Source organism: Chiloscyllium punctatum, chromosome 29, assembly GCF_047496795.1.
Source record: "Chiloscyllium punctatum isolate Juve2018m chromosome 29, sChiPun1.3, whole genome shotgun sequence".
In the NCBI taxonomy this organism is placed as follows: Eukaryota; Metazoa; Chordata; class Chondrichthyes; order Orectolobiformes; family Hemiscylliidae; genus Chiloscyllium; species Chiloscyllium punctatum.
The window spans coordinates 72610006-72631021 of record NC_092767.1 but is presented as its reverse complement, the minus strand read 5'-3'; the positions used below and the strand labels follow the sequence as shown (position 1 = coordinate 72631021).

General features: G+C 51.0%; 1 protein-coding gene across 4 annotated transcripts in view; it reads left to right on the top strand.

Annotated features, from left to right (window-relative positions):
- Positions 1 to 21016, top strand: part of LOC140454559 (MAP/microtubule affinity-regulating kinase 4-like) — a 118398-nt gene that overhangs the window by 49784 nt on the left and 47598 nt on the right. For 3 of the 4 annotated variants that reach the window (XM_072549393.1, XM_072549394.1, XM_072549395.1), the window contains exon 1: positions 4926 to 4973. In XM_072549393.1, coding sequence (XP_072405494.1) covers positions 4941 to 4973 — 33 coding nt within the window. In that variant the 5' untranslated portion in view covers positions 4926 to 4940. Of the gene's footprint in view, positions 1 to 4925; positions 4974 to 18872; positions 18916 to 20262; positions 20267 to 21016 lie in introns of those variants that run through there. The other variant, XM_072549396.1, reaches the window with a different exon arrangement.

The window sequence follows — 21016 nt, the reverse complement described above, 5'->3', positions numbered from 1 at the left end:
TTGAATAACAGAGCCCTTGGAGTGAGTTAAAGACTGGAATCTAATCGAGGTTTTAGGGGGTTTGTATACAGAATAACAGATACCCAGGGTGAGTTACTGACTGGAATCCATTCAATGGGTTCAGGGAGGGTATTTTATATATAGAATATCAGCACTCCAGGAGTGAGTTACAGACTGGAATCTGATTAAGGGGTTTGGGGTGTTTATATATAGAATAACAGATACCTGGGAGTGAGCTAGTCTGGAATCTGATCAAGGGGGTCAGGTGGAATGGGGTTTGTATACATAGAATAACAGCTCCCCAGGAGTGAGTTACAGACTGGAATCTGATTGTGGTTTATATATAGAATAAACGATACCAGGGAGAGAGTCACAGACTGGAATCTGATTGAGGGTTTTGGGGGCTTTATATATAGAATAACAGATACCTGGGAGTTACAGACTGGAATCTAATTGAGGGGTTTTAGGTGTGTTAAATATAGAATATCAGAGCCCTCGGAGTGAGTTAGTCTGGAAACTGATTGATTGAGGGGTTCGGGGGATGGGATTGTTATATATAGAATAACAGCTCCCCGGGAGTGAGTTACAGACTGGAATCTGATTGAGGGGTTCGGGGGATGGGATTGTTATATATAGAATAACTGCTCCCCGGGAGTGAGTTACAGACTGGAATCTGATTGAGGGGTTCGGGGGATGGGATTGTTATATATAGAATAACAGCTCCCCGGGAGTGAGTTACAGACTGGAATCTGATTGAGGGGGTCAGGCATGGTGTTGTGTGCACAGCCCAGGAGCGAGTGTAAACTGCTGTTCTCTTCCAACCGGACAACAGTGGCTGTGAGACTGATTCCTCAGCTGTGGAGCCGCCTTCAGAACCTGCTGAGGTTCTGAAGGGCGCTACAGGAATGCAAGCGTGCTTTTCAGTCAGGCTGTCACAGGGGTCAGTCGAAGACCTGTTTTGCGTCTATCTGTTTTTTTTTTGTTCTCTTACACACAGCAGCCAAGCTCCTCGAGCTGGGATAGGGGGGATGGGGTGTGGGAGAGGTGTGGGGGTGAGGTCCACACACAGATGGCTGCAGGACGCTCCCGGGGACCTTGGTGTTGGCAGCTTTGAACGTGGGGCCCAGTCCCTCTCTGCTCCGTATTGTTCCCAAGGCCCAGTTGCTATGGACGGTTGGGGGGGGGGGGGAAGGGGCGAGAGTGACCAAGACACAGGGAGAGCACAAACAGAAAACTGTGTGTTTTCTTAAAAAGAGCCTCTCTACAACCTTGTCTGACCTTTTCCAGATCAGGCAGACCAAGGGCAACTGCTCTCCGTGCTGATGGGTGGAGGGGGATGGGGTAATGTTGCCATACAAACATGGGAGCAGAACGAGGCCCTTTGGCCCCTCGAGGTCACTCATAAAACATTTGTTTTGTCTTATATAAACGTGAGTGGTAAAGGATGTAACCACCGAGAATTCCAAAACAGATGAAGTGATGGCTTTTATGAAGGAGAGACCACGCCTGGGAAAGTTAATTAAAACGTCTTGATGGGTGTGTGAGAGTGGCAAGCAGGATAGAGAGAGGGGAGGCAGCGGATGTAATATATTTGGGTTTTCAGAAGGCGTTCCATAAAGTACCACACGTTAAAAGAGGTCATGTATTAAGATGGAGAAAAGATTGACGAGCGGTCTCCTCTACATTGGGGAGACTGGGCGCCTCCTAGCAGAGCGCTTTAGGGAATATCTCTGGGACACCCGCACCAAACAACCACACCGCCCCCTGGCCCAACATTTCAACTCCCCCTCCCACTCAGCCAAGGACATGGAGGTCCTGGGCCCTCCTTCACCGTCGCTCCCTCACCACCAGACGCCTGGAGGAAGAACGCCTCATCTTCCGCCTCGGAACACTTCAACCCCAGGGCATCAATGTGGACTTCAACAGCTTCCTCATTTCCCCTTCCCCCACCTCACCCTAGTTCTAAACTTCCAGCTCAGCACCGTCCCCATGACCTGTCCTACCTGCCTATCTTCCTTTCCACCTATCCACTCCACCCTCCTCCCTGACCTATCACCTTCATCCCCTCCCCCACTCACCTATTGTACTCTATGCTACTTTCTCCCTACCCCCACCCCCCTCTCATTTATCTCTCCACCCTTCAGGCACTCTGCCTCTATTCCTGATGAAGGGCTTTTGCCCGAAATGTCAATTTTCCTGCTCCTCGGATGCTGCCTGACCTGCTGTGCTTTTCCAGCACCACACTACTCCAGAATCTGGTTTCCAGCATTTGCAGTCATTGTTTTTACCCAGCTTATAGGAAACAGAGAGTTAGGTAAGGGAGGCATTTTCAGGATGGCAACCTATAACTGTTGGAAGCCCACAAGGATCAATGCTGAGACCACCATTATTGACAATATATTCCGTTGATTCGGATGAAGCAAGTGAATGTATTAAAGCCAAGCTTGCAGATGACACAAAGTGACAGGGCAGGGGCTGAGGGCGATACAGTCAAACCAAAGGACAGGGCGAATACGAAGCAGGGAAATGATAGAGAGGGGCTGAATGTTATTTAAATGGAGAAAGACTGCAGAAAGCCACAGACCAGTGGGATCTGGGAGTCTTGAATCACAAAAAGCCAATATTGCAAGTTCAGGCCATCGAAAAGGCAAAGGGAACGTTGGTCTTTATTTCAACAGGAATGGAATCTAAAAGTAGAGGTGTCTCACTAAAACGAGACAAGGCTGTTCCAACTCCAGCCATGTCCTCACCCACACCTAGATTTCCATCTCTCATCACTGGCATTCATTCCCTCCACTGGCTGGCTCCTAACCTCAGGAATTCCCTCCCTGACTCTCGCTGTCTCAGTCTGTCTGTCTCTCTTTCTCTCGCTCTCTCACCCTTTCTCTCTCTCTCTTTCTCTTTCTCTCTCTCCCTCTTTCTTTCTCTCTCCCTCCCTTTCTCTCTCTCTCTTTCCCTCTCTCTCTCCCCCTTTCTCTCTCCCTCCTCCTTTCTCTTTTTCTCTCTCTTTTTCTCCTCTTTTTCTCTCTCTTTTTCCCTCTCTCTCTTTCCCTCTCTCTCTTTCTTTCCCTCTCTCTCTTTCCCTCTCTCTTTCCCTCTCTCCTTCTCTTTCTCTCTCTGTCTTTGTCTTTGTCTTTTTTTCTCTCTCCACCTGTCTGTGTCTGTCTCTCTCTCTCTATCGCTCTGTCTTTCTCTCTGTGTCTCTCTGTCTTTCTCTCTGTCTCTTTCTCTCTCTGTCTTTCTGTCTCTCTCGTCTGTCTGTGTGTGTCTTTCTCTCTGTCTTCTCCTTCAGGATCCTCCTTGACCACTCTATTCCCATCATCTACTCTTGGATCTCAATTTCCAGTTTTGTTTCGGAAGCCTCTCGGGCTATCACCTGGAAGATAGGAGCAGGAGTAGTCCATTCAGCCCTTCAAGGCTACCCCGCCATTCAATAGATAATGTTAACGTGAAGGTGCTATATAAATACAAGTTGTCGTTGTTGAGTTGTTCCCAAATCGAGGATTGAACCCAATGGCTGAGGGTGCTAGCAGTGAGCTCAATGGAGTGGCATCCATCCACCCCAGACTCTGAAATTCCCCAATCCCATCCTGATCCTGGACATGGTGAGGAATGGGTTTGTCCCATTGTATCCCTGGGCCTGAGGATTGATCCACCCAGGATCCACTTCTCCGTTAGTTGGCAAATACAGTCAGGAGTCTTGGCCTTGATGATGGTCTCTGCAGCTGAATATCCACCAATCCGACCATCCCCCTGAGATATCGGAGCCGACCAGTGCCAACAGTCATTACCCTGGGATAAGGAAGGAAGGGTTTGAGCCCTGGGTCGTCCTTGACTGTTCATGTTTGAATATCTGTTATCAGTGAGCACTGACTTAAGCATTTTAATTTGCTTTATTTTCCATTCCTGCAGTGGAGATTTCCAATTCAAGTGTTTTATTTCTGTAAAAAAGGAATCGCACAATGGAAATTGGTCTCTTCCTCGTTTTGGTCTGATTCAGACCCCTGAGTCTTTTGATGATTTAATACGTCATCGCTGAATGCCTTTCCCAAATAGGGATTACACCACAGCCAGTTTGAGAAGGAGAGGGGCAGGGCAGGGCGGAGGGGGTGTTAATTCTCGTTGCACATTTTGTATTCAGTCTGTGCTCAGGCCACTATGGCCCCCACCAAACAACTGTCCTCACTCTCTCTCTCTCTCTCTCTCTATCTCTCACACACACACACACAACAGATTATGTACACACAGACACCCCCCCACACACACACACACACACACACACACAATATTTCTCTCTCTCACACACACACACACACAGAGGCACACTCACGTGCACACATACATATGTATACACAGGCACACACACACACACAGATATAAACACCCAGACACATGCACACAGATATACACAGGCGCACACACACAGTACATATACACACAGACACAGATATATACACACGCACACAAATGTATACATACACAGATGCACGCACACATGCATGCATACAAATATATACACATGCACACAGACGTGCACACAATTACACACGCATGCACACAGACACGTGCACACAATATATACGCACACAATATATACACACACAGATACACACACACAGACACACATGCATACAGGTGTATACACGTGCGTGCACATGCACACAAATATATACATGCATGCACATAAACAAATGCACAGATATATACACACATTTCCCCCCCCCCCGCCACCCACCCATACACACACAGCTCACTGTCTGTCTGTCTGTCTCTCTCTCTCTCTCTCTCTCAGCCGTAGACGATCACACAGACAGACATAAACACATGAGATCTAATACACACAGACACACGGTGATGGATAGTCACATGTTCCCACATGGGAGAGTGTTCAATAGCCACAGGCTGGGACTAATGGCCTGAGTGGGACCTATTCGGGATCGATGCTGGGACTGACCTCCGTGGAAATTGATGAGGTCAGTGGTGTTGACTTTGTTAACATTCACTGAGTGAATTACTGGCAGATTAGAAACGAAGGAAAGCTTTTATTGAGGAGTTGTATTGTTCAGAATTCGTGTTGCAACCACCTTTTCAAGTGTGCTTTGTTTACTGATCTCAATCTGTGGTGTATTACAGCATGACTTAATCTCACAGACAGCTGTGGTCGAGAGTTCTCTCATTGTAACTGAAATCGTCCTTCCCTCTCCATTTCCCTCCTGCCAGTGTGTACATCTCCCGCTCCCTTCCACAAACAGGCTGTGCTGTATTTACCCACCACTCTGCAGGGCAACAGCAATGGGGGTAGTGAGGCCAGAGCCAGACTCTTTCAGAAGGAGGGTGGGGAGAGGACCAGAACTAGATCTGATTTGACCGCACTGTGCAACATGGCCCGAGATAAGGCCCTGAGCCAGGGAGTGGAGTACGAGCAGACTGGCAGCTGAAGTGCTGCTCAAGCTGCAAGCTTGTGATGCCCGCTATTGTTGAATAGCATGCCAGAATCAGCTGGGTCCATCCACACACTGGCTCAGTTCAGGCTGACCATGGGATAACGTCCTCTGGGAACGTCACCAACTTTGGTGGGGAAGGGAGGTGTGGTTTGTGGAATTGAGGTGTTGGGATGGAGTCAGGGATAGGGTTAAGGAGGGAGAGGGTCCGACTCTCAGATAGGGTTAGGGAGGGATAGGTCTAGTGATAGGGTCACGGATGGGGTTGGAGTTCGGGATAGGGTCAGGATCAGGGTTAGGGTCAGGGATTGAGATAGGGTTAGGATTTTGAAGCTCCAACCTCTTTAAGACCTTCTCTCACGTGCGCTCTCTCTCTCACATGCGCTCTCTCTCACGCGCTCTCTCTCACACGCTCTCTCTCACACGGCGCTTTCTCTCTCGCGCGTGCGCTCTCTTTCACGGCGCTTTTTCTCTCGGTGCTTTTTTTTTTCTCGCCCGCTCTCTCTCTCTCTCATTCTCTCTCTCTCATTCTCTCTCTCTCACACGCACTCTCTCTTTTTCATTCACATACTCCCTCTCTCACTTTTCTTCAAACACACTCTCTCTCTCTCTCTCTCTCTCTCTCTCTCGCGCGCTCCGTTCTGACCAAACCTTTAGTCACTGTGTCTGAGGAACTATCTTTATGAGTGACTTGTGCTGTACTTTGCTTTCTGTGAAGCATTTTGTTATTGTAATGATTTGTTATTGTAAAGGCGCTGTGTAAATATAATTTGTTGTTATCTTTGACCTGATACTGTTGCCACCCAATTACTACTGAGTAAGGGCACCTTGTACCTTGGAGTAACTTGGCTGCACATCACAGGGTGTACATAACACAGTGTGGGAGGGGTTACAACAGCCTGCAAGATACACGAACATTCAAAGAAGTAAGTTTAATCATTGACGAAAGTAAGGATAAGTCAGAACGAGTTTCTCCTTGCCGAGTACAATAGTTTTGAGTCAACAGTTTAATGAAGTGCGTCACCTTGAAGATAACTTCAGTGCTCAGTCCTTTTGAGTACAGGAGTTGGGACGTTACATTGAGGTTGTACAGGATGTTGGTGAGGCCTCTTTTGGAGAACCGTGTCCAGTTCTAGTCACCCAGTTACAGGGAGGATATTATTAAGTTGTGAGGGTTCAGAGAAGATTTACCGGGATATTGCCAGGAATGGAGGGTTTGAATTATAAGTAGAGGCTGGATAGGCCAGGACCTTATCGAGGTTTATAAAATCATGAGGGGTACAGATAATACGAATAGCTAAGGTCTTTTACCCATGGTGGGGGAGTTCAAGACTAGAGGGCAGGGGTTTAAAGTGAGAGGAGAAAGATTTAAAATATTAGATTCCCTCCAGTGTGGAAGCAGACCCTTCGGCCCAACCAGTCCACACCAACCCTCTGAAGAGAAACCCACCCAGACCCATTTCCCTCTGACTAATGTTCCTAACACTATGGGCAATTTAGCACGGCCAATTTATCTGACCCGCACATCTTTTGGATTGGGGGAGGAAACCAGGAGCACCCGGAGGAAACCCACACAGACACAGGGACAACGTGCAAACTCCACACAGACAGTCGCCCGAGGCTGGAATCAAACCCGGGACCCCTGGTGCTGTGAGGCAGCAGTGTTAACCACTGGGCCACTGTGCCGCCCAACGGGACAACTTTTTCACGCAGGGGGCGGTGCGTGTACTGGATGAGTTGTTAGAGGAAGTGGTGGATGCTGGTTAAAAGCCATTTGGATAAGTTCGTGAATAGGAAAAGTATAGAGGGGTATGGGCCAGGTGCAAATAAGTGGGACTGGTTGAGTTCGGGAAACTTAGTCAGCATGAACGAGTTGGGCCGAAGGGTCCGTTTCCTTAAGTCTGTGTGATTCTAAGTCTGAAGTTAAAAACCACACAACACCAGGTTATAGTCCAACAGGTTTATTTGGAAGCTCTAACGTTTGGAGCGCTGCTCCCTCATCAGATGGCTGTGGGACACAAGACACAGAATTTATAGCAAAACATCACAGGGTCATGCAACTAATGATATATTGAAAAAGCCAAATCACATTCTCAAGATAACTTAAGGTTTTATTTAAAAAAAGTGACATCTCAGCTCAGACAGTCCATTAAAGTTGTGAGGTTAGCTTCTGACTGGAACCTGCAGCTCATTCTAAAAGATGAAAGACATAACAGCAATGTAGGCTTGTTCAATATATCATTTCAGTTGCATAACACTTTGGTCTTGTGCTATAAATTCTGTTTCCTATGATCCTGTCCCACAGGTACCTGATGAAGGAGCAGCGCTCCAAAAGCTAATGCTTCCAAATAAACCTGTTGAACTATAATCCGGTGCTGTGTGATTTTTAAATTTTGTCCACTCCAGTCCAACACCGGCAACTCCACGTCTGAGTCTGAAGACAGTGCAGGAGTTTACTTTCTCCTTGTCGTGGGCTCAGACACACAGAGTGGCATCAAACCACACAATGAAAGAGTTGTCATCACCAAACCACGCCCGTTACCCAGGGGACAGGCACCATCCAGACAGGCCGAGGCCTCCCACAGGGTGTAGGAGAGTAGGCCAGAGGCCTGGGAGTCACCATGCGCTACACCTGATTGAAGAGCATCTCCTTCAGGCAATCTTTGAGAAGGCTCTCCCATTAATCCCCAGCTCTATGTTCATGCTTTATTTGTTTTTTCAAAACGTTTATCCGACTCCCCTTTTAGAGAACTCCTGTTGATTTTCAGGCAGTGCCTTCCCATTCCTTGTTGTGCCTCAGGAATTTGGAGGGAGGTGGTGGAGACTCTGATATCTGCCTGGTCCTACACAGCCGCATGTCCCCCTCCTTCCCACCCCCACCCCCACCCCCACCCTTGTTAAATATGCTCCTCGCCATCTTCCATGTGGTAGTGGCCCCACAGGATTCTGGGATTGCACACCAGCAATGGCTGCCATGGAGATTTGGCCAATAATCTGCAGCTAAGGGACTCTTGGAAAGGTCCTCCCTTTTATTCCTAATGATGGGCATCTCTGTTATGGACCAGATCAAACCCTCTCAAAATATACCAAGCAGGTAGCCTAGACCCTAACTTTTATCTTATTCAAAGGCGCTGTGTTCCAGATTGGTCCAACGCCAGGCTTTAAGCAAAACACACTTTATTCTTACAACACAGTTAGAATATAAACAAAAAGAAAATTGGCATAACTTTAACTCTATTGAAATATTTAATAAAATAAAATATTATTTAACTAAAATATTATTTTAGTCATCAACTATTCCAATATAGAGGCATCCCATAAACACACCCTTAGCAAAGGCAAATTCAGCAAAACAGATTTTCCTTACATGCGGTCTCCTTTCCAGTCCAGGAGAAGGAACCAGCACCAAAAAGAAACTAGCCGCAGAGAGAGAACGCAAGCTTATTGCTGCAGCAGAGAGAGAGCTTTATCTATCAGCTTCAACAGCTAACTCCAAACCCTAACTTAAAGAAACACTAAAACCCTGGCTCTGTGTGAGTGTAACTCCATCCATTCATGCTTCTTCTGTCTGATTTTTAAACAATGCTCAGGGAGCTCCAAGCTAGTCACCCTCCGATTCTGAAGCAGACATTCCAGGACAACTGTGGCAACACCTCGCTATGAGAGAAATGGCACAGAAGGAAATCCTCTTAAAGGCACAGTCCCCTTACCCACTTCCCCCTCTCTCAGCCACTACCCTTCTCCTTTCTCCTCCCTTCTAATTTCATGATCTTCTCTCCCTCTCCCTCTCCCTTTCCCTCCCTCCCTCCCTCTCTCTCTGCCTGTCTCCCCCTTTCTCTCTCTCTCTCTCTCTCTCTCTCTCTCTCTCTCTCTCTCTCTCTCTCTCTCTCTTCCCCCCCCCCCTTCACTCAATCTCCCTCCCTTTGCTCTCCCTCTGTCCCTTCCCTCCCTCTGTCCCTTCCCCAACCTGTCCTTCCCCCCCCCCCCCCACTTTTCCCCTCTGTCCCTTCCTCCCGTCCACTCTCCCCCGTCCCTTCCCCTCCCTCCCCCCCCCCCCACTTCCCCCTCTCCTCCCTCTCTCCTGTGCCCCACCACCCCTCCCCACCCCACCCCAGATTCTCTGTGCTGTGTGTTGTGGGGAGGCGGGTGGTGTTGTGTTGCAGCCCCCCCCACCCCCGCCCCCTGCCCCGGGCGGTGTTGTGCTGTTGTGGATTATTCCGCCTGTCTGCGCAGCCTCCACTTGGCCGGATCGGAGCAGGGTTCCCTCAGGGTGGGGGGTGGCATTAACCTACATCCACAGCCTTTCCCCTGACTGGCCCTGAGCCCGTTACCAGCTGTGCCCGGGAGAGGGACACAGGCACGGTGAAACACCTCGCCCCCTTCCTTCACGGACTCTCACCAAGGGCACACCCCCCCACTTCCTCACCATTCCACCTTGTTTTCCTCCCCCCAAGGCCTGCCCTTGAACCTGCCATTGTGGTGGTGTCTCACTGCAGACCAGGCCTGGGGGGGGTGGGGGTGGAGCAGAGATATGTTGTTGTCTGCTGCCTCCGCTCTCCACACCCCCATGCAAAGGGTCTCTTCCCCCTCCCCCAGGCTCTGCTGTCTCATCACCGTGTCTTTGTGCTGGCCGTGCTGAGGAGGTCCTGTCTTCCTCTCGCTAGTGACACCCTCCCTTTCTCCCCCCTCCCTTCTCCCCCTCCCTTTCTCCCTCTTTCCTCCCCCTCCCTCCCCTTCCCCACATCCTCCCCTTCTCTCCTCTTTCCCCTCTCCCCTCCCCTTCCCCACATCCTCCCCTTCTCTCCTCTTTCCCCTCTCCCCTCCCCTTCACCCTCCTACCTCCCCATCCTCCCTCATCCCCCTGCGTCCCCTTCCCCCCTTCTTCCCATTCTCCTCTCCTTCCCCTTCTTCCCCTCCCCTTTTCCCTCTCTTCCATCCTCTCCCACCCCTTCTCCCCTCCTCCACCCCTCCAACCCCTTCTCCCCTCCTCCACCCCCTCCCCCTCCCACCCCCTCTTCCCCCCCTCCCTCCCCTTCTCCCCCTCCCCTTCTTCCCCCCCTCCCTTTTCCCCTCCAACCCCTTCACCCCTCCCCATCCCCCCTGCCATCCCTCTTCCCCCTCCCCTTCTCCCCCCCTTCCACCCCCTCCAACCCCTTCACCCCTCCCCATCCCCCTCCCACCCCTCTTCCCCCCTCCCTTCTCCCCCTCCCTTTCTCCCTCTTTCCTCCCCCTCCCTCCCCTTCCCCCCCTCCCTCCCCTGCTCCCCCCTTTTTCCCCCCCCTCCCCTTCTCCCTGCCCCCTTCTGTACTGCTTTGTTCCCCCGCCCCCGACTCTGCGTTTGTTTGTTCTGCCCCAGTTTGTTGCTGCGGTTGAGGAGAGTCTGCTCCAGCTCCATGTCTATCCCGCCCCAGGTACCGAGTCCCTGTGACAGCCCTCCGTCTCCCCCTCTCGGTCAGCCTTCATCCCTCTCTCTCGTCCTTTTTGCTCTTCCTTTGTCTCTCCCTGTTCGCTCTCGTTCCCTTTCTTTCACTCATTCCCCCTAATTTTAGGGGCTGGGTGAACATTGCTGTCTCTCTGGTGAGTTCCCCTCCAGGGGTGGAGTAATCGCTGGAGTCAGTCTCTGTGTTACTGCAAGGGGAAGCTCTCGCTGAGGACACAAATTAAAACCAGCCCAGCTCCCGGTCTCCATCTCTCTCTCTCCTCTTCCCATTTTCCTTCCCTCCTTCCCCCCCCCCCTTTGCTTTCTCTGATTCTGACTTTGTTATATTTCTCTCTGCCTCTCCCCGTTTCTCTCTCTCTCTTTTTTCTCTCACTGCTCTTTCTCTCTGTTTCTCTCTCTCTCCTTTTTCTCTCTTCCCTTTTTCCTTTCTGTCCCCCTTTCTTCCTTTTCTCATCCATTCTCCTTCCCCCCCACCCCCTCTCTCTCCCCCCCTGCCCTCTCTCCCCTCTTCCCCCCCCCTCCCCCCTTCCCCCCCCTCTCCCCCCTTCCCCCCCCTCTCCCCCCTTCCCCCCCCCTCTCCCCCCTTCCCCCCCCTCTCCCCCCTTCCCCCCCCTCTCCCCTTCCCCTCCCTCTCCCCCCTTCCCTCTCTCTCCCCCCTTCCCCTCTCTCCCCCCTTCCCCCCTCTCTCCCCTCTTCCCCTCTCTCCCCTCTTCCCCCTCTCTCCCCCCTTCCCCCCCTCTCCCCCTTCCCCCCCCTCCCCCCTTACCCCCCCTTCCCTCTCTCTCCCCCCTTCCCTCTCTCTCCCCCTTCCCTCTCTCTCCCCCCTTCCCTCTCTCTCCCCCCTTCCCTCTCTCTCCCCCCTTCCCTCTCTCTCCCCCCTTCCCTATCTTTCCCTCTGTGTCTATCTACTTTCCCCCCTCTCTCTCCCTTTCCATTCTCTCTCTCTCTCTCCCTTTTTCTTTCCTTTCTCTCTCCCTTCCCCATTTCCATTCCCCTCTCCACTCTCTCTCTCTCTTTTGTCCTCTCTCTCTCCACCCCCTCCCTTTCCCCCTTTCTCCCTCTGTATCTCTCTCCTTTGTCCCCTTTTACATTCTCCCTTCCCCCCCCCCCACTCTCCCTTCACCCCCCCATGCCTCCCCTTTCTCCCACCTCTCTCCCTTTTCATCCACTACTTCTCCCTTTTCCCCTTCCTCTTTCCCCCTTTCCTATCTTTTTTTTGCCTCTTTCTGACGGCTTGTTGTTTCTCCTCTGTTTGTGTTCACTCTCCCTCCCTTTCCTTCCCTCCCTTTTACTCACCCCTTACTCTCCTTGAGATTGTGAAAATCCTGCTCCTTCCTCAGGGACTATTTTACTGTCAAAATCATGGCTGCATGATATGACTAGGCAGAATGTTGTGAAACCTGAAAGAGTTCAGAAAAGATTTACAAGGATGTTGCCAGGGTTGGAGGATTTGAGCTACAGGGAGAGGCTGAACAGGCTGGGGCTGTTTTCCCTGGAGCGTTGGAGGCTGAGGGGTGACTTTTTAGAGGTTTATAAAATCATGAGGGGCATGGATATTGTGTGGAGTTTGCACATTCTCCCCTTGTATGCGTATGTTTCCTCCGGGTGCTCTGGTTTCCTCCCACAGTCCAAAGATGTGCAGGTCAAGTGGATTGGCCATGCTAAATTGCCCCATAATGTCCAGAGATGTGTGGATTTGGTGCATTAGTCAGGGGTAAATGTAGAATAATAGGGTAGGGGAATGGGTCTGGGTGGGATACTCTTCGGAAGGTCAGTATGGACTTGTTGGGCTGAAGGGCCTGTTTCCACACTGTGTAGGGAATTCTGTTCTATGATAGAGTAAATAGACAAGGTCTTTTCCCCAGGGTGGGACTTGCGGAATGTTTCAGGGAACACCTCTGGGACACCCGCACCAACCAACCCAACTGCCCTGTGACTGAACACTTTAACTCCCCCTCCCACTCCGCCAAGGACATGCAGGTCCTTGGCCTCCTCCATCACCAGACCATGGCAACACGACGCCTGGAGGAAGAGCGCCTCATCTTCCGCCAAGGAACCTTCCAACCACAAGGGATGAACGCAGGTTTCTCCAGCTTTCTCATTTCCCCTCCCCCCACCTTATCTCAGTCCCAACCCTCGGACTCAGCACCGCCTTCTTGACCTGCAATCTTCTTCCCGACCTCTCCGCTCCCCACCCCCTCTCTGGCCTATCACCCTCACCCTCACCTCTTTCCACCTATCGTATTCCCAGCGCGCCCCAGCCCCCCCCAACCTTTTATCTCCGCCCGCTTGGCACACCAGCCTCATTCCTGAAGAAGGGCTAATGCCCGAAACGTCAATTCTCCTGCTCCTCGGATGCTGCCTGACCTGCTGCGCTTTTCCAGCACCACACTTTTCAACTCTGGTCTCCAGCATCTGCAGTCCTCACTTTCTCCCAGGGTGGGGAGAGTCCAAAACCAGAGGGCATAGGTTTAGGGTGAGAGGGGAAAGATTAAAAGGGACCTAAGGGGCAACTTTTTCACTCAGAGGGTGGTGAATGTGTGGAATGAGCTGCCAGAGGAAGTGGGTGGAGGCTGGTACAATTGCAACATTTAAAAGGCATCTGGATGGGTATAGGAATAGGAAGGGTTTGGAGGGGTGTGGGCCAAGTGCTGGCAAGTGGGACTAGGTTGGATTGGGATATCTGATCAGCATTGATGAGATGGGCCGAAGGGTCTGTTTCTGTGCTGTACATCTCTGTGCCTCTATAAATGGGATTAGAATGGGTTTGGATATCTGGTCAGCATTGATTCGAGTTGGGCCAAAGGGTTTGTTTTCGTGCTGTACATCTCTATGGCTTTATGACAGCCCGGGTCCAATGACAGAGTCCTGACCTCTGCCAGAGATTCCCTGTTTGATGGTGCATCCCCTTTAAGCCCCGATCTCCCCACGCTGTAAGTCACTCAGTGTGGCCAATTAACCTTGGAGCCCCAGTAAACGAACAGCTTGCATTTATATAGCCCCTTCAATATAAAACGTTGCAGGAGTGGAATATGAAACACAACTTTGACACCGAACCACATTCAGGAGAACCCCTGTCAAGGTGGCGATAGGTTATAAGGAGCGTCTGAAGGAGGTGGGAAGGTTGGGGGAGGGGGATTCCAGGTCGTAGGGCCCAGGACATAGTGGGTAACATGGTGAGGAGGCAATACCCTAGTGGCGTTGTCGCTGGAATGTTAATCCAGAAACCCAGGTCACATTCTGGGGACCTGGATTTGAATAGTCGCAGGTAGATAGGAGAGTGAAGAAGGCGTTTGGAATGCTTTCCTTTATTGGTCAGAGTATTGAGTACAGGAGTTGGGAGGTCACACTGCAGCTGTACAGGATGTTGGTTAGGCCACTGTTTGGAATATTACGTACAATCTGGTCTCCTTTTTATCGGAAAGATGTTGTGAAACTTGAAAGGGTTCCGAAAAGATTTACAAGGATGTTGCCAGGGTTGGAGGGTTTGAGCTACAGGGAGAGGTTGAATAGGCTGGAGCTGTTTTCTCTGGAGTGTCGGAGGCTGAGGGGTGACCTTATAGATGTTTATAAAATTATGAGGGGCATGGATAGGATAAATAGACTAAGTCTTTTCCCTGGGGTCGAGGAGTCCAAAGCTAGAGGGCATAGGTTTAGGGGGAGAGGGGAAAGATATAAAAGAGACCTAAGGGGCAACGTTTACACACAGAGGATGGCCAGAGGATGTGGTGGAGGCTGGTACAATTACAACATTTTAAGAGGCATTTGGATGGGTATATGAATAGGAAGAGTTTGGAGGGATATGGGCCGGGTGCTGGCAGGTGGGACTAGATTGGGTTGGGATATCTGGTCAGCATGGACAGGATGGACCGAAGGGTCTGTTTCCATGCTGTACATCTGTATGATTGTGAGTGGTGGAATTTGAATTCAATAAGAATCTAGAATTAAAATGTAACAATAACCATTAATTAATTGTCGGAATACCCCATCTGGATCACTAAATGTCCTTTAGGGAAAGAAACTGCCATCCTTACCTGGTCTTGTCGACAGACCCACAGCAATGTGTTGACTCTTTACTACCCTCTGGGACAATTAGGGAAGGGCAATAAATGCTGGGCCTAGCCAGCAATACTGTTGCCCCATGGAAGATCATAGAACAGTACAGCACAGGAAAGGGCCCTTTGGCCCACCATCTCCACAAGACGTTGGAGCAGAAATTAGGCCATTCAGCCCTCGAGTCTGTTCCCTCATTCCGCTAATAAGCGCTGGCCTGGGCAGCAACGCCCTCATCCTGTGAATCATTGAATTTTTTTTTAAAAAACACAGCGATAATGGCAAGAGACCAAAAACAGTGGAGCAGAGAGGGGTGTGTTTTTGTGGATAGCACCAGATAAGACAAATAAGGATTTGTCGCCCATCCCTAACTGTCCGTCGGAAGGCTGGTCCACTTCAGAGAGCAGTTAAGAGTCAACCTCTTCGTTGTGGGTCTGGCGTCACGTGTAGACCAGACCAGACCAGACCAGATCAAACCAGGTTTGGGTGGCAGACTACCCTCGCTGTAGAGGAACTGGTTTTTATTGCAATTGACAATCGTTTCCTGGTATCTGCCCGCTCTCCGAAAGTAGAGCATTCCTGCGAAAACTGTTGTAAGCCGAAATGGCGTAAGGCGAAGAAAGCATTAATTTATACGGGAAAAAAAATTCCTCCTTTCTTTCATAAAAGCGAAAATCCTCTTTGGATTTCTTTCGGTTAGCAAAAACGGGTGCTAACGTAGGTCAAAGTGAACTGGCGTACAGTGATCTTCGGGAAAGTGGGGGATAGCAGCTGCTGTGATGGGATCTGAACTCCCTGACCTGTAGGGAGTTCACCACCACAGCAGCGTCATCTCAGGGCTTGGAGGGTGTGGTGCCGAGACTGGGGGGTTCAAGCGAGGCAACAGAGGGAATTAAAAGGCTGTGTACTTTAAAATGGAAACGGTGAGCACTGGGAGCTGACTAGCAAATTTGTCCAGCCCGCCATTATTCGATTTATTGCAAACAAGAGCAGGTTAGAGGTTGGGAATCCTACCGAGAGTAACTCACCCCTGACTCCCCAAAGCCTGTCCCACCGTCTACAAGGCACAAGTCAGGAGTGGGATGGAATATTCCCCACTTGCCCCTGGATGGGGCAACTCCAACAACACTCGAGAAGCTGAACACCATCCAGGACAAAGCAGCCCCCGCTTGATTAGCACCACATCCACCTTCAACATCCATTCCCTCTACTATAAGACTGTACGACACTGAATATGACACTGTAAGCCATTCAGCCCATCGTATCTGCTGCACTGTACTGAGAGATCATGGAGTTGGGGGTTATCAGATCAGTTAATTTTCTGTGCTCGGGAGCAGCAGTGTGTACCATCTGCAAGACGCACTGCACAAGTTCACCAAAGATCCTCAGACAGTCCCTTCCAAACCCACAGCCACTTCCATCTAGAAGGACAAGGGCAGCACATACATGGGAACACCAGCCCCTGCAAGTTCCCCTCCACTCCCGACCCTGATTTGGAAATATATCGCCGTTCCTTCAGTGTCGCCGGGTCAGAATCCTGGAATTCCCTCCCTCAGGGCATTGTGGGTCAACCCACAGCACGTGGACTGCAGCGGTTCAAGAAGGCAGTTCACCCCCACCTTCTCAAGGGGGCAATTAGAGACGGGGCAATAAATGCTGACTAAGCCAGCGATGACCCTGGGAAAGAATGCAAAAATATTTCCACTCCGACCCTCCCGATTAGAGTGTTTGATAGTTTTCAAAGCCTTTTTTTTCGGATTCTGATTGAACAAAATTGTGAATCATGACTAAGAGAGACTGTTGAGGGGTGGGGGGTGGTGGTGGTACTGGAGAATAAAGAGAGAGAGAGAGAAACCAAGCCTGTTTTTCTGGCTTTGGTTGGGGGAGGGGGGGAGGGGGTTCCTGAGAGAATCTGTTGGAAATCTCCTGAGGCCTAATCTGAAGGAGCGCCTCTGCGTTGCCAAGGGAACAGTAGGCATAAACTCCGAAGTTGGAGAGGCAAATTATGCGAAAGACAGACGCTGAAACCGAAGATGAGATTCAGTGGCGGAGAAATTGTTCAGTAGAGGAGGGGGGAGTGGTTGACCTTGTAGTGAGGGCCGGCCTCAATACTGGGAGCAGTCTCAGGTTAACGTGAGGGGTCAAAGGTTAGATAGCTTGCGTCTGTAGACTTTGAAGTTCAGATGAATCTTTTTGGAAAATATAAACCCCTGAGGGGATTTCACAATAGATGCTGTGAGGATGATTCCCTTGTGGCATAATCTAGAACAAAGGGGCACAATTGACAAATAAGGAACCTCCCTTTTAAGATGGAGATGAGTCAGATTTTTCTCTCCAGTCTTTGGAATTCCCTCCCCTGAATATTTTTATGGGCTGACATGGACAGACTGTTTCCGAACGAGGGGTTCAAGGTCACTAGAGTCAGATGTGGAAGTGGAGTTGAGGCTTCAATCAGCTGGAGGCAGAACAGGCCCGAGGGGGTCCCGAAATGCGTTTAAGGCCCAGTCTAGATCTCTGGGCAGCGGCTCTGCCTCATGGAGTTGGGGGGTGCGGGAGGGAGCAGTTTCAAATCCTGCTACAGGGGCAGGAGGTTTTGGGTGGTGGGGTTTCCCAGCCCATCTCCTGAGGAGTTGCCGCTAAACATGTTCCTCTCCCCTCGCCCTCTCCCCTCGCCCTCTCCCCTCGCTCCCCTCCCTCGCCCTTCCACCCCCCACACTCTCTCCTCCCTCGCTTCCTTCCCTCCCTCGCGCTCTCCCCTCCCTCGCGCTCTCCCCTCCCTCGCGCTCTCCCCTCCCTCGCGCTCTCCCCTCCCTCGCCCTTTCCCCTCCCTTGCCCTGTCCTCTCCCTTGCCCTTCCTCCCTCTCACACTCCCCCCCCCCCCCCCGCCCTTTCCCCCCTCACCCTTCCTCCCTCACGCACTACTCCTCGCCCTTCTCCCCTCGACCTCCCGCTCTCCTCTCCTCGCGTTCTCCCCTCCCTCATGCTCCCCTCTCCCTTGCCCTCTCCCCTCCCTTGCCTCACTGTCCCTTCCATCATTGTCGCCTCTCGCTCCCTCTCCCTTGTCCACACATCCTCCATCACTATCCCCTACCCCCACCCTTACCCCTTGCTCTTCCTCTCCATCTGTCTGTCTCTTTCTCTCTCTCCCCACCTCATGCTCTGCCCCCTCCTCACTCTCTGCCCCTTGACTCGCTCCCCCGCCGCGGCACTGGTTGGAGTGGGGGTCTATATTTGGACTGAGTGGGGCAGCTGTGTAGAGGGGGTGTTGGGGGTGTGACTGTGATGTCCTGTTGAGGGTTGAAGCCTTGTTAGGTCTCTCTCACTCCCAGGCCCTGGGATTATTGATCATTAATGTTGCGTTTATTCCAGTGAAATGTATGTCAATACAAGCCTAGCCACCACCCCCCCTCCCCTCCCTCTCCCCACCCCGGAGCTGTTTAATGTCGTGCCTGACAGCATTCATTAGAATGTAATCTTTAACAGTTATCCTGCAGAGATGCAGCAGGGATCCGGAATGTTCCGTGATCTCTTCATTGAGGCCATGCTGGGAACTCCGAGGTCAGGGATGTTGAGGCTCATGGGAAATCTCTGTCCTGATCCATGGGGATGAGGGGCTGTGACCTGTTCATCAGCGTGGGATCCCAGTCAGAGATCGGATCCCGGTCGGAGCTGATCCCGGTCAGAGATCGGATCCCGGTCGGAGCTGATCCCGGTCAGAGATCAGATCCTGGATTCCGGTCAGGGCTGATCCCAATCAGAGATTGGATCCCGGTCGAAGCTGATCCTGGTCAGAGACTGGATCCCAGTCAGAGATCGGATCCTGGATTCCGGTCAGAGATCGGATCCCAATCAGAAATTCGATCCTGGATCCTGGATCCTATTCAGGGCTGATCCCAGTTGGAGCTGATACCGGTCAGAGATTTGGATCCCGGTCAGAGTTCGGATCCTGGATCCCGGTCAGAGATCGGATACTGGATTCCAGTTAGAGATCAGATCCTGGATCACAGTCGGAGCTGATCCTGGTCAGAGCTGATCCTGGCCGGTGCTCGGTGATTGTCCCAGACCCAGTGGTGGAGGCGAGGGATTTTCTTTCACTCCCTCCCTGTGTCTGTGGATGGAAGTCTCCTCCCTGCATCATCTCCCGGCCATTCCGGCCTCTGTAAACATCCACTTGACGAAAACTCTCCACCCCATTTGCACTAGTCGCCCTGCCCTTGGGGAAGTGACGGCCTAGTGGCATTATCACTGGAATGTTAATCCAGAGATCCAGGTAATATTCCAGGGATCTGGGTTTAAATCCTGCCACGGCAGGTGGTGGAATTTGAATTCGATAAAAATCTGGAATTAAGAATCTAATGATGTCCAGGAATCCATTGTCGATCGACAGAAAAGCCCATCCACTTCCCCTCAGGGAAGGAAACTGCCATCCTTACCTGGTCTGGGCCTACATGTGACTCCAGACCCACAGCAATGGGGTTGACTCTTAACTGCCCTCAGGGCAATTAGGGATGGGCAATAAATGCTGGGCTAGCCAGGGATGGTCACATCCTGTGAATGCATAATAAAAATAGAATCATACAATGCAGAAGGAGGTAATTCAGCCCATCATGTCTGTGCTAGCTCTTTGGAAGAGCTCTCTAGTCAGTCCCATTTTCCCCCCATCCCTCGGGAAAAGGTTGTTCCCTTTCAATCGTTTCTCCAATTCCCTTTCGGAAGTGAATCTGATCCCGCCCTCCTTTCAGGCAGATAACAACAACTCGCTGAATTTAACATCCCGCCCCCACACTCCTCACCGCTTGCCAAATCTCTTCAAGCCGCATCCCTCCGGTTGCTGACCCTCCTGCGATTCTCTTCCGACTGGCTCCGTCTCCCTCGTCATTTTGAACGCCTCGATGATTCCCCGCCCACTTTGGTTAGGCTACTTTTGGAATATTCCAGACTCCCTCCTATCGGAAGGCTGTTGTGAAACTTGAAAGGGTTCAGAAAAGATTTACAAGGATGTTGGAGGGTTTGAGCTATCAGGAGAGGCTGAACAGGCTGGGACTGTTTTCCCTGGAGCATCGGAGGCTGAGGGGTGACCTTATAGAGGTTTACAAAATTATGAGGGGCATGGATAGGATAAATAGACAAAGCCTTTTCCCTGGGCTCGGGGAGTCCAGAACTAGAGGGCATAGGTTTAGGGTGAGAGGGGAAAGATATAATAGAGACCTAAGGGGCAACATTTTCACGCAGAGGGTGGTACGTGTGTGGAATGAGCTGCCAGAGGATGTGGTGGAGGCTGGTACAATTACAACATTTAAGAGGCATTTGGGTAGGTATTATGAATAGGAAGGTTTAGAGGGATATGGGCCGAGTGCTGTCAAATGGGAATAGATTAATTTAGTATATCTGGTCGGTATGGACAAGTTAAACCGAAGGGTCTATCCATGCCCCTCATAATTTTGTAAATCTCTATAAGGTCACCCCTCAGCTTCCAATGCTCCAGGGAAAACAGCCCCAGCCTGTTCAGCCTTTCCCTATAACTCAAATCCTCCAACCCTGGCAACATCCTTGTAAATCGTTACTGGACCCTTCCAAGTTTCACAACATCCTCCTGGTAGGAGGGAGATCGGAAGTGCACACAATATGCCAAAAGTGGCCGAACCAGTGTCCTGTATGAGAGAGAGAGAGCTAGAGAGAGAAATAGAGGGCAGAGGAATGAGAGAGAGAGAGATAGTGAGCAAGAGAAATGGGGGGAATGGGAGAGAGAGCAAGAGAGAAATGGGAATGGAAGAGAGAGAGGGAGAGAGAAATGGAGGGAATGGGAGAGGGAGAGACAAATGGGAATGGGAGAGACAGCAAGAGAGAAATGAGGGGGCAATGACAGACAGTGAGCGAGAGAGAAATGGGGGGCAATGAGAGAGAGGGAAGGGGGAACATGTCAGTTTTCATGAATTGGATGTAGTTCTTGGAGCTAAAGGGATCAGAGGGTAAGGGGGGGATGAGCAGCTGCCGTCATATAGAATGGTGGAGCAGGAGTGAAGGGCCGAATGGCCTACTCCTGCTCCTATTTTCTATGTGTCTATGAAGCACCTTGAGGCAT